General features: G+C 48.4%; 2 protein-coding genes across 2 annotated transcripts in view; one reads left to right on the top strand and one right to left on the bottom strand.

Annotated features, from left to right (window-relative positions):
• Chmp4a (charged multivesicular body protein 4A) overlaps positions 1-1,056 on the top strand; it is a 6,850-nt gene extending 5,794 nt beyond the window's left edge. Inside the window, 1 exon segment of the mRNA XM_050126091.1 lies at positions 998-1,056. Within this exon segment, the coding sequence (XP_049982048.1) occupies positions 998-1,056 (59 nt within the window).
• A 1,609-nt stretch (positions 1,057-2,665) lies between these two features.
• Positions 2,666-12,232, bottom strand: Tssk4 (testis specific serine kinase 4). The gene is made up of 4 exons (XM_050126107.1): positions 4,988-12,232; positions 4,454-4,668; positions 3,496-3,889; positions 2,666-2,886 (listed from the first exon to the last, which is right to left on the bottom strand). The coding sequence occupies exons 1-4, from the start codon at positions 5,381-5,383 to the stop codon at positions 2,704-2,706; spliced, it is 1,188 nt and encodes a 395-aa protein (XP_049982064.1). The 5' UTR covers positions 5,384-12,232; the 3' UTR covers positions 2,666-2,703.
• Positions 12,233-12,305: the final 73 nt, after the last annotated feature.

Below are 12,305 nucleotides of genomic sequence, written 5' to 3'. Positions count from 1 at the left end.
GCTAGCTTATGCCCGAAATAACAACACACAAACTGTATTCATTTAAGAACTGCTTGGCCCATGAACTCTAGCTTCTTATTGGCTAGCTCTTACATATTGTTCTAACCCATTTCTAAGAATGTGTGTAAGCACCCCAAGGTGCACTTACCGGGAAGATTCTAGCCTAAGTCCATCGTGGGTTGGAGCTGCCTGGGAGAGCTGAGGATGGCCTCTTTTTTTTTTTAAGATTTATTTATTCATTATGTACACAGTGTTCTGCAGGCAAGAAGAGGGCACCAAATCTTACTACAGATGGTTGTGAGCCACCATGTGGTTGCTGGGAATTGAACTCAGGACCTCTGGAACAGTAGGCAGTGCTCTTAACTGTTGAGCCATCTCTCCAGCCCCCAGAACTCTTTGTTAAAGACTTGAGAGGGTGAAAGATAGGAGAGGTAAGGTTATTGCATTATCATTATTGTCTGTATTATCTGCTTTGTCAAGCTGCTGCGAAGTTATACAGACTGCTGACTGCATTACAGCATCTGACTGAAAGGGAGTGGGGATGGAAGCCCAGATTCCAGCCTGTGCACCCCTCAGCAAGTTGTGCATCCTCATTTAGGGGTGCAAATGCAAGTGATAGGCCTGTTGTTTGTTTTCCCCCTTGGTACTGGGGTGCTGTGGGAATGAGCATCATCAGGCATAAGGAGCACATCTTTAGGTTTGGGGATTCATCTGTCCGTTTGCTGGAGAGAACAATTCAGCAGACTCTATGTAGGTGTCAGAGCAGGAGTTGGCTGGAGGGGTTTTCGTTTGTTTTTTGAGACAGGGTTTCTCTGTGTAACAGTCCTGGCTGTTCTAGAACTCACTTTGCAGACCAGGCTGGCCTTGAACTCACTGAGATCTGCCTGCCTCTGCCTCCCAAGTGCTGGGATTAAAGGCATGCATCACCACCGCCTGGCCATGGCTGGAGGTTTTAAGGCTTTAATACTTCTCTTTTCTGGGTTTTCTCTCCCCAAAGCTTCCAGAAAAGATGAAGACAAAGAAGCACTGAAGCAGTTGGCAGGCTGGATGTCCTAAGAGTCTGTCTTCTGTTGCTGTCCCTAAGTGCAAACTCTGAGAGCTAAGGGAGCATAGCTTTGGAATTCCCTGCTGCAGAGGAAGGGTGGCTGTCTGAGAAGGGCCCATTGTTCTCCCTTCTTTGGCTGAACTTTGAAGAAGGATCTTGATGCAGGAAGAACCCCTGAACTCCCTTCTTTTTGGTTAGACTGATTTTTGTCTCCAGCAAAACTGGATAGGTGGATACCTAGTGTCTGTATGTCTTGTCTACTCTTGAGGTTCTTCCTCCTGGTTCTCCGAGCCTTGTTTTAAAGTAGTAAAACATAATAAGGAATGAAGGGGAGCTGGGGAAACAAATGGCCATTTCCAGTATTTCAGACTATGTTCCGGGCAATTTTATCTTTCAATTTGTTTATCATGGAGTTGCCTAAGGTTATGAAATTGCCATCAACACCAGGCATGGGGCCCATGCTTTTAACCTCAGCACCCAAGGAGGCAATGGCAGACAGATCTCTCTGAGTTCAGACCAGCCAGGGCTGCACAGCCAGGGTATGCCCTGTGTATCAATCAATCGATAAGTGGGAATGCCGGGCGATGGTGGCACACGCCTTTAATCCCAGCACTCGGGAGGCAGAGGCAGGCGGATCTCTGTGAGTTCGAGACCAGCCTGGTCTACAGAGCTAGTTCCAGTACAGGCTCCAAAAGCCACAGAGAAACCCTGTCTCGAAAAACCAAAAAAAAAAAAAAAAAAAAAAAAAAAAAAAAAAAAAAAAAAGTGGGAAGAGGGGGAAATTATCTTAGAAACATGTTGATAGCCAGACACGATGGGACAAGCCTGTAATCCACAGCACTAGGCTGTGGCTAGTCTGAGCTACAGAGGGAGTTCTAGGATACTTGAAGGAGGAAAGAAGGGGAGGAGGGGAGAGAAGAAGAAAGGAAATGAGATTATGAAGAGCCAATCTGAGTCTTTCCCGTTGCCTTGGCTCAGTCATGCATCTAACAAGATAGCCTCCCTGTCTTCTGCAGGGGCGAGTGGCTTTCCTTCGTCCAGAACTCACAGTCCACAAGGCTTGGTTTGACCTCTGTGACTTCAGTGTCTAGGACCCCTGGGTCCCTGGCCTTCTCTCTGTACTTGATAAAGTGATCCCAGAGGAAGAGGGCGCTGAGACACTAAGTAAGCCCTGATGTTTTTCTGTGGCACGTCAGCAGGCAGCACGTGCATCTAGAAATAGGCCTGTCCTTTCCTTGTTAGCTTCTCTGCAATTGAAACTTTCACCCAAGTTGGGAGCAAACACAAACCCGAAAGAACAGAGCTATAGCTTTTGGTTGTAAACGGGCAGAGCCAGAGTCAAACAGAGCAATAAAGCCTTTTCCCTCCTTGTCCCACCTGCTGCTGGAACATTAGAGGACAAAAATGTGAAATTAGAGCCAGAAGCTTTGCTGACATCTCAAAGTTTCCCCAAGTCAGTTCCATTCGCTTTCCATGTGTCAAGGGCACGGGTTCCAGGCTTTGGGCAGAAATTCACCCTCGGTATGTCCTCCACTAAGACTGTTGAGGAAGGAATGCCTTTGACCCTACATGATGAAACTAATTAGATTTATTTTTATATAAAAGATTTCCCCCCAAGACCCTCCAGCTTTTCTCCTCAGCCCCCACCTCAGCCCTTTTCAAGCTGTGATTTCCAAGGATTGGTGGCGATTAGTGTTGCTGACGTGCTGAGACATCGCCTCGAGCAGCTTGATCTCATTCGTGGGTTGCTCAGACTGGAACTTGAGCATCCAGGGGTCCTTGAGGACATCCAGGATGGTGGCACGCTTGGCAGCTTGGCGTAGCATCTGGACGATCAGGTTCTAGGGCAGGGGAGAGAGAGGGCTTGACTGAGCGTGCCCCACTTTGGGCCAGACAGGCAGTGAGCCACTGGACCTAAGAAAGAAGCAGGACAGCCCATCACCCTACCCTGGAAAAACGGGGCTAGGGCCCTTGTTTTATGCTGGAGCCCTGCAAGAAAAGAAAGCGCTCCTTGCATCTCTTCTGCCCTATAGCGATCAACACTGAAACCTACTTATCAAGCGTATTTTTTTAAGATTTATTTATTATGTATACAACATACGCCTTGATGTATGCCCGCACGCCAGAGGAGGTTGCCAGAGCTCAGTACAGATGGTTGTGAGCCACCATGTGGTTGCTGGGAATTGAACTCAGGACCTCTAGAAGGGCAGCCAGTGCTCTTAACCTCTGAGCCCCCTTATCAAGCATATTTAAGGTTTGAAGTTCAGTGGTTGGCCCTCTTAAGTCCTCCCCACCATTTTTAGTAGGAACTAGAGATAGCTCTAGCATGAGAAAAGCGCCCCTCCCCTGCCACCCCAGGGTAGGGGGAGTTGGGAAGTCTAAACTTGGTATTTACTTCCCCTCCCCATGGACCATCCTTAAGGCCTCAGCCCTCCTGGGGGAGCCAGCACCTTGCACTCCTCGGATATGTTGATGTTAGATGGGAATGTGACCTCCTTCTGGGTCTCTCTCAGCAGCTTCTTGAGATTGGTGTCATCAAAGGGCAGATGTGCAACCACTAGAGTGTAGAGGATGACGCCCATGCTCCAGGTGTCGGACAGAAAAGGGTTGTAGGGCAAGCCCAGCAAGATCTCCGGGCAGGCATAAGCAAAGCTGCCGCAGTAGGTCTGGCTGAGGTTGGCAAGGCCGTTCATTTGGCGGTAAGAAGGGCTACTACGCACAGGCTGGCTAGAAGACACCATCTTGGCGAAGCCAAAGTCCGATATCTTCACATTCTCCCGCTTGTCCAGCAACAGGTTCTCCAACTTTAAGTCCCTACCAGCAGCAGAAAGGCTGGGGGTCAGGCTGGGGAGAGGGCTGAGTGTTAGACCGGGAGCTGAAAGGAAAGGGGCCAGAGACTAGAGATGAGGACAGGAGAAGTGGGAGAGGGATGTTTATGAGAAGTAAAGAGGGGCCAGGCAGTAGTGATGCACGCCTTTAATCCCAGCACTCGGGAGGCAGAGGCAGGCGGATCTCTGAGGTTGAGACCAGCCTGGTCTACAGAGTGAGTTCCAGGACAGCAACGGCTACACAGAGAAATCCCACCTCAAAAATAAATAAATAAATAAATAAATAAATAAATAAATAAATAAATAAATAAATAAAAAGGCTGCAGAGCCATGGAGTTGTGAACTGTGACAGAGCCCAAAAGGGAGAGAGGATGGTACCATGGTACCTGAGGACCACTAGTTCACCACTGTGTATAAAGTGTTCTCACACAGTGGATACAAGTGTCCTCGACCAGAGGATTACAATAGGGTGACCGTATGGACCTAGATATCGAGAGAAGTCAAGAGAAAAGGACAGAAAATCGGCAATATGCATAAAACCCTCTTGAGAGCCCAAGCCCAGGCCAGTGACTATGCTCACCGGTGCACGATGCCCTTGCTGTGCAGGTAAGCGATGCCCAAGGCCATCTGGGAGAACCACTTGCCAGCAAGGGTCTCAGAGCAAGCCCCATATCGTTGGATCCATTCGAGGACATCACCACCCTGAGCCAGCTCTAAAATGATGTATACTCGGGATGTGGTCTCAATGGCCTGATAGAAGTTGATGAGGTACTTGTGCCGTAGGACTTTCATTACCTGATCCCAAAAGAGGGAACCCGTCAAACCTGGCAAATCTGGCTGTGCTGGCCTTCCTCTACTCTCCCATTGGTACTTACAACTTTGCAACAGAATCAGCTGGTGTCCAGGTAAATTCCACTTTGCATTTTAACTTGGGGGGGGATGGATAGTGGGCTGATGTTTGTACATAAGGAAGAGCGTATGTATGTGTATATACGTTACAGGATTCCCCTACCTCAGACTTTCAGTTCCACCCCTTTTCTATAGTTACACCCCTAAGATACCTCAAGTAGCTTATGAATGAGCCCCAGTTCCCTCTTTCAGCTCCCTTTCTGACCTGTATCTCACGCGGTAGGAACTTGTTAAGATAGTCATCAGAGGCCTTCTTCTTTGAGATGATCTTGACAGCCACCATGACCTTCTGCTTTGTGTAGTAAGCCTCGTAGACTGTTCCATAGGAGCCATGGCCAATGACCTTGCCCACCTCATAACCATACTCTTCCATGATAGAGCGATAGGCTGGGGTAACTGATGTTGTTTCTGAGGTGTCTCCCTTCCCCATGATGCTAGACTTGCGCAAGTGGGGAGCTTTGCTACTGAGAAGCCACCTTGAGCCACCAAAGGGAGGGTACCCAAGTGAAGGTAGTCTCCTTAATGATAACCTAGTCACACAAGTCTGGGATCCTGGGCTTGGCCCTTCACTAAGAACTTGGAAGGGGAAAGAAAGGAACATTCTTTTTGTCTTGACTAGCTGTTGTTACTTCCATGTCTTAGTTACAGAACTTCCAAGGTCCCAAGTTCCAAACCCCTTTTATTCATCATTGGCCACAAAGCTTGAAATGAAGTGCAGTTTAGAACACATGCATTAGAAAGAGCATTTTACCCAGTCTGGTGAGTACCCCTGATATAGGAGGGTCATCTGTCTATGTGTTACTTTTATTGGTTAATAAATAGACCGCCTTGGCCTTTTGATAGCAGAAAATTAGGTGGGCGGAGTAAACAGGATGCTGGATAGAAGACAGTGAGGCAGTCGCGATGAAGCTCCGGCCCAAGATGGATGTAGGTTAGAATCTTCCTGGTAGGCCACCACCTTGTGGTGCTACACACATTAATAGAAATGGGTTAATTAAGATGTGAGAGTTAGCCAGTAAGAGGCTAGAGCTAATGGGTCAGGCAGTGTTTAAATGAATACAGTTTGTTTGTTGTTATTTTCGGGGCTAAGCTAGCCATGCAGGAGCCGGGCGGAATGAAAAGCAGGCCTGCTCGCCTCCTCTACATACCCCCTATTTTCCCTTATCTATCCTTTACTATCCACCAGGTGCTGGATAATAGGCAGAAGAAACCAGGGTAAACTAATGAACAAGGCCAGTAGAGTACCTACGCTTCTAGACTTTGCAGCCCAGCATGAGAAATGTGTGTATACAGGACTGCACGGTACTGACACATATTCTAAGATCCTGAACTGCAGTCCTGCTTTCCACACTCTGGAATATTCTTGTTTTCGTCCCATCCTTTCAGTCGCTCTTCCACTGGAGCTTCAGCATGTCCCACCTTTCAGTTTTGTTTTCAGTGCTGATTAGACCCAGGGCCTTTTGTATGCGAGGGGGTAGATAAGCTGGTTGCCCTCTAGCCCTCCTGGACCCATGCTGCTGGTGCCAGGTCTTCCTCACTACCCAGACGAGAGGCAGGGCCAGCTCAGCAAGGCCCTGGGATGGTAACATAGGCCTTGTTACATCAACATCAACACAGGCTGCAGCAGGGCCACGGACTCAGACATGGCTCTCAGCGGCAACACAGGCCCAGATGTCACCGTGGATATGGGAGTGCAGGCCTTTCATACATATCAGGCTGTTTCTCACGCCTCCGGCCTCCAGGTCTGCCCCTTTTCCTAGTGCCCAAGCCGCTGTGCCTCTCTCTCCCATCTCTCCACCTCATACTCATGGTAGTGGTGCTCAGCATCCACATGGTGGCTCACAACTGTCTGTAACCCAGTTCCAGATCCATTGTCTTTTGTTTGGATTTTTTTTTCTCTCTCTCTTTTTTTTCCCCAGAAAGGGTATCACTATGTATCCCAGGCTGGCTTTGAATTCTAAATTTCAGTTTCTGCCTCAGTGAGTACCTGAATGCAATGGGTTGAATCTATAGTCTCTCACATGCCAGGGAAATAAATGAAACTATGAGCTATATATCAGCATCTTTTCTCTTACTCTTTTTTGGCAGTTTCACTAAGTTCACCAGGCAGGCACCAAACTTGCAATAAGAGAATTGTCTTGGCCTTTGCAGCAGTGAGGATTCCAGGCCTGGCCTGTGCCACCAGGTCCAGTACCAGGCCAGTTTAGCACACATCCACACAATGCTCTAGGCAAAAAGAAATACTACTACATTTTCTTTCTCCTTCCTTCCTTCCTTCCTTTTTTTTTTTTTTTTTTTTTTTCCGAGACAGGGTTTCTCTGTGGTTTTGGAGCCTGTCCTTGAACTAGCTCTTGTTGACCAGGCTGGTCTCGAACTCACATAGATCCGCCTGCCTCTGCCTCCTGAGTGCTGGGATTAAAGGCGTGCGCCACCACCGCCCGGCCTTCTCCTTCCTTTCTTTTCTTCTGTCTTGCCTTCTTTCTTCCTTCCTTCCTTTTGTTCTTTCTTTCTCTCTCTTTCTGGCAACTTCCTGCTTTTCTTTCAGAACTTAGGATCTCTTGATTTTGAATGTCTCCCTTTAGTCTTGGCTGGACTCAATCCCATCATCTACTGATTTAGCCTCCAAAGTACTGGGATTATATGCACACACTACTGCAACAGGCCATGATTGTGTATCTTAATCACCTCCTACACAGAACAGTCGAGTGATGAACGAGGTTTGAGAAGATGGAGCTGAAGAATCCCTGGTCAGTAGAGTACTTACTGCACAGGTGTCAAGCCCTGGATTCGATTCCTAGCATCCATGTAAGTGGGGTGTTAACGTGCACTTGTGACCTCATGGCTAAGGAAACACAATCAGGGAAAACCCTGGAGCTCACTGGTCAGTTTCAGTGAGACAGCGTAGTTGACCTCTGACCTCCATACACCTGTACACATCCGTACATTCACGTCCAATGTCTGAGAACAACGGGTTGTAGAGAAGGGATAGAAGGTTTGGACAATGAGTAAATTGACAGGGCAGGTCTGAGAGCCTGACAGTTTACAGAAATATAGTGTTGAGATTCTTTTAGTATCTTGAACACTGATTTAATCCAAAGTTATAGTTTTGCTTGGCAGCTTCAATAAAATCATCAAGAACTCAGGGCTGGAGAGATGACTCAACAGCTAAGAGAACTAGCTGCTCTTCCAGAGGACCTGGGTTCAACTGGCAGCTCACAACTGGGGTACTCCAGTGCCAGGGGATCTGATGCCCTCACACCAATGCACATGAAATAAATTTAAATGATTTAAAACAAAGAATCAAGAACTTATGTCAGGGAGTGGAGGTGGACACCTTTAGCCCCAGCACTGGGGAGGCAGAGGTAGGCACAGCTCTGAGTTCAAGGCCTCTCTACAGAGTGAGTTCCAGGGCTATACAGAGAAACCCCATCTTGAAAAAAACAAAACAAAACAAAAAGAATTAAGAACTCAAGGTAGGGCTGGAGAGATGGGTTGGTGGCTTAGAGAACTGCCTGCTTGTAACTCCAGTCCCATAGAACCCATACTCTCCTGGCCTTGATGGATATCAGGCACACATAGTGCACAGACACAAAACATCCATATACATTAATAAAAGAAGGGGGGCTGGAGTTATCTTTCAGCAGTTAAGAGCACTCACCATTCTTCCAGAGAACCCGGGTTCAATTCCCAGCACCCACATGGCAGCTTATAACTGTCTGTAACTCCAAGATCTGACACCTCACACAGACATACATGCAGGCAAAACATCAATGCACATAAATAAATGCAATCCTTTAAAAAATAATAAAAGAATGAACTCAGGTAAGTGGTGACACACACCTTTAATCCTAGCACAGGATTTCTGTGAGTTCAAGGCCAGCCTGGTCCACCGAGCTAATTCCAGGACTGCCAAGGCTACACAGAAACTGTCTCAAATAACAAAAACAAACAAAAAGAATGTGCCTGAAATGATGGAATGTGGACTCTAAATTATATAAAGAAAGCCAGAAGCAAAACCAACGAGACTGGGAGATGGGTTACGAGTCTCAGCTGAAAGGACAAATTCAGGGGAATGACAGTGAGAGGGGCAGTGTCTCATGGCTTCTATTGCTGTACAGAACACCACAGCAGGGAACTCGGGGAAGGCTTTATTTCATTTTACAGCTTGTAGCTCATAATCCAGAGAACTCAGGGCAAAACTCAAGGGAGGAACCTAGAAGCAGAGACTGCTTTGGAGGCCATGGAGGTTTGCTCCCCATGGCTTGTTTAGCTTTTCTTCTAGCGCCCAGGACCATCAGCCCAGCACCCACAGTGCCAAGTGAGTGGGCCTTCCCACATCAAGAAAATGCACCATAGGTTTGCCCACAGGCCAATCTGGCAGGGGCATTCCCTCAGCTGTGGTTGTGTCGCTTATGTAAAACTGGCCAGCACAGGCAGGAGGGTGTGTTCAGAGTTCTCAGAAGATTCTGTGGGGTAGGCTTGGGAATGGCCTACAATCTGAGCACTCAGGAGGCAAAGGCAAGAGGACTGTAATTTTTTCTTTGTGTGCGCTGTGTGCTAAAGGTTCACATGCATGTGGCGGTCAGAGAAGGAAGGAAGTGGGTAACTTCTACCTTTGGATTATTTTTTATTGCTGTGATAAAACACCATGACCAAGTCAGGTTATAAAGCTTATTTGCATTTACAGTTCCAGGGGGTCATGACTTGAGCTGCAAGCAGGAACCCAGCAGCCTCCCAGCGCCCGCCCCCAGCGCCATTCTCCAACAGGGCTACACTTCCCCAACCTCCCCACTGCCACCAAGTGGGACAATGTGGGGCATTTAATTCACATCATCAGCTTTAGGCTTGAGACAGGGTCTATAGGTGACTTATCAAGTTCTACCCACTGGAAGTGTAACCCTGCTGGCTGAGCTACAAGGGAACCAATATCCTTTTCTGGCCTCCCTGGGCGTGCGCGCGTGTGTACGTACACACACACACACACACACACACAGAGTTTTTAAGGAAAACAAACAAATGAAGCACAGTGGTGCAGCCTTACAGTCCCTGCTGAGGCAAGGGCTTGCTGAAGGTCTGAAGCCAGAAGAGGTGGCAGCGATCCCATCTCCGACAAAACCGCCAATCAACCAAGCACAAAGCCTGAGGCTGGCACCGCGCCTATTTTGTAACACCACTTCAGAAAGTGAGGTCATCGATTCTTCAAGCTTGGAGATGGACCATTCTAGGGCCTTTAAGTCTTCATCCATAGCTGCTCTTAATTGGGAGTAGTACTGATCTCCCCTAACTAAAGCTGTAGACCCCAGTCCCAGATCTAACTAGATGATGGTGGCCAGTTCACTTTTTCGGTGTCTGGGGCATAGGTCAAACTCATCCTCAAAACTGGAAGCATTATGATAGTAAATTCGGGGACTAGTTGAATCAGCACACAGAAATCAGTGGCATCACTAAAGACAGAGATAGAGATACAAGGAGTCAGATCAACGTTGCAGGCCCACCATAGACCAATAGAGGAGGGTACCAGGTACCTGTTTCCTGTCGTCCTGGGACTAGGGAGAGTTTGGTTGCATAGATGCTGATATCAGGGGTTTGGGGTCCCCAGACATAGGCCTTGGGGAATTATAGGTCTCTTTAGGAGGTACGGGGTCAGGAGGTCCCAGGTCAGGTAGTACCTGATTGGGCCCCACTGGCTGGCCCGGGGGACTTTCTATTTTTAATTTTATTGTGAAGGTAGCACCCAAATTCTTTTTGATCATTCTATTTGGAAAATACCATCGGATGCCCCAAGTCCTTCCCTCTATTCATCCTGACGGCCCTCCCACTTGTCCCTGGGAAGTAATGGTAATATTTAAGGGTAAGCAAGTGGGGCTGGTGCTACAGGGTCCTGCACTCATACTGGAACACTGTTCTGGGGAATTGTAATTCTTGTGAACAGTGATCCAGTCCCGAGAAGAACTGGGTCTCCAGTAAGCATCTCCAGTGGTCTCACATCCCCAGGCACGGCAGTACAGGCTTTCTAAGCCTCCACAACGGCCAGCGGTACTCCGATCCCTGCCATCTTTGGGACAGATGTAGAAATCTAGTTTTCCTAAAAAGCATCTTGCCTCTGGACTCCCGCATCCAAATTTTCCCCCAGGAGAAAATCTTTTGCCAGCATCTATAGACAACTGTTGGGGCTGTGAGTCTGGGATATCCCAGGAGGCTAATCCAGCCGCTAATTGACAGAAATCAGGGGAGAGGGTAGGCCACCATGTACCTGGAGGAACTAGTTTGGAGGTGGCCCAAATGATTTCCCCAGTTTGTGAGGAAACCTGCCAAGTCAGTTTTTGGGGTACATGGGGGTTACTATAGGTGGGCAGGGGCATCTGGGTAAAGGCCAGCAAAACTGGCAGGATCAATCTGATCTGACAAGTCTTAGCTTTAGAGGATTTTGGGTGTGCTGAAGCTTCCATTGGGAGGGCCCTGGGTTGTCCTGCGGAGGTGCCGGCTTAACGCTAGACGCGTGGATCCAGGCTGCAATACCGTCCACCTTGAGGGCTGTGGGTGTCATAAGGAGCGCGGTGCAGGATCCCTTCCAGTAAGCTTGAAGGCTTTGGGACCGATGTCTCTGAACATACACTGAATCGCCAACCTGGTTACGGATGCGAGATCTCTGGGTGCCCCGGCAGGTAGGGGGCAGAGTCGGGGGGAGCAAAACGGACAAAAAGCCACTGTGATAGACTCAATCCCAGCTTCCTAGAATCTCACTGCCTCAGGACCACGGGTGGCGTGAGGGTAGGTAAGAGAAGGGCCGCTAGTGATTTTCTTCAGTACTTGCTTCCCCTGGTGCAGACAACTTTGCCAGCTTCCTCCCATTTTGCTCCCACACGCCAAGTGAGTCACAGCTCAGAGGGAATCCCCCAGGGCAGAGCCCCTTAACAATGGCACAGCCAGACAGAAGCAAACATTTTCAAAACAACCTGCAAGGTTAGGGAGAAGGCCAAACGCTCCACACAGACATACACTGAACAAAATGATGGAAGCTAGGTATGGCGGTGCGTATCTGGAAACTCGGAAGACCCCCGAGTTCGAGATCAGCCGGGACTCTTGCTTCAAAAAAACTAAGACACTATCTCCGGTTATAAACAACCCTGTCAGCCCAGCAATGGTGGAGCACGCCTTTAGTCCCAGCACTCGGGCGGCGGAGGCAGGCGGATCTCCGAGTTCGAGGCCAGAAGAGGCAGTTCCTGAACAAAGTTAGCTACACAAAGAAACCCTGTTTCGGGGGATAAAAAAAAAAAAAAAAAAAAAGAAAGAAAGAAAGAAAGAAAGAAAGAAAGAAAGAAAGAAAGAAAGAAAGAGTAAAACAAACCAGCTCTGTTTGGTTTGGAAAACTGCTCCTAGGCCCCACAAACTCCTCTGTACGGCCCGAAAGTCTCGGAAGGACACTTTCACCAAGGTGTTTGAGGACACGGGACGTGGAAACGCCGCGTAAAAACTCGCCCCGCCCAGGTAGGGGCACCCCTCGGCGTCAGGGCCAGCCTCAG

Source organism: Alexandromys fortis, unplaced genomic scaffold, assembly GCF_014885135.2.
Source record: "Alexandromys fortis isolate MF-2015 unplaced genomic scaffold, M_Fortis_MF-2015_v1.1 scaffold_258, whole genome shotgun sequence".
Classification (NCBI taxonomy): domain Eukaryota; kingdom Metazoa; phylum Chordata; class Mammalia; order Rodentia; family Cricetidae; genus Alexandromys; species Alexandromys fortis.
Note: the sequence above shows the minus strand (reverse complement) of the source record. Positions and strands in the feature narration are given on the sequence as shown.

Coding starts and splice junctions, on each gene's coding strand:
- Tssk4 (XM_050126107.1), bottom strand. CDS start 5,383: ATGTTCCTTTCTTTCCCCTTCCAAGTTCTTAGTGAAGGGCCAAGCCCA. Junction 4,669..4,987: donor TCCTACCGCGTGAGATACAG/GTCAGAAAGGGA, acceptor TTTTGGGATCAG/GTAATGAAAGTCCTACGGCA. Junction 2,887..3,495: donor ACATATCCGAGGAGTGCAAG/GTGCTGGCTCCC, acceptor CCCCTGCCCTAG/AACCTGATCGTCCAGATGCT.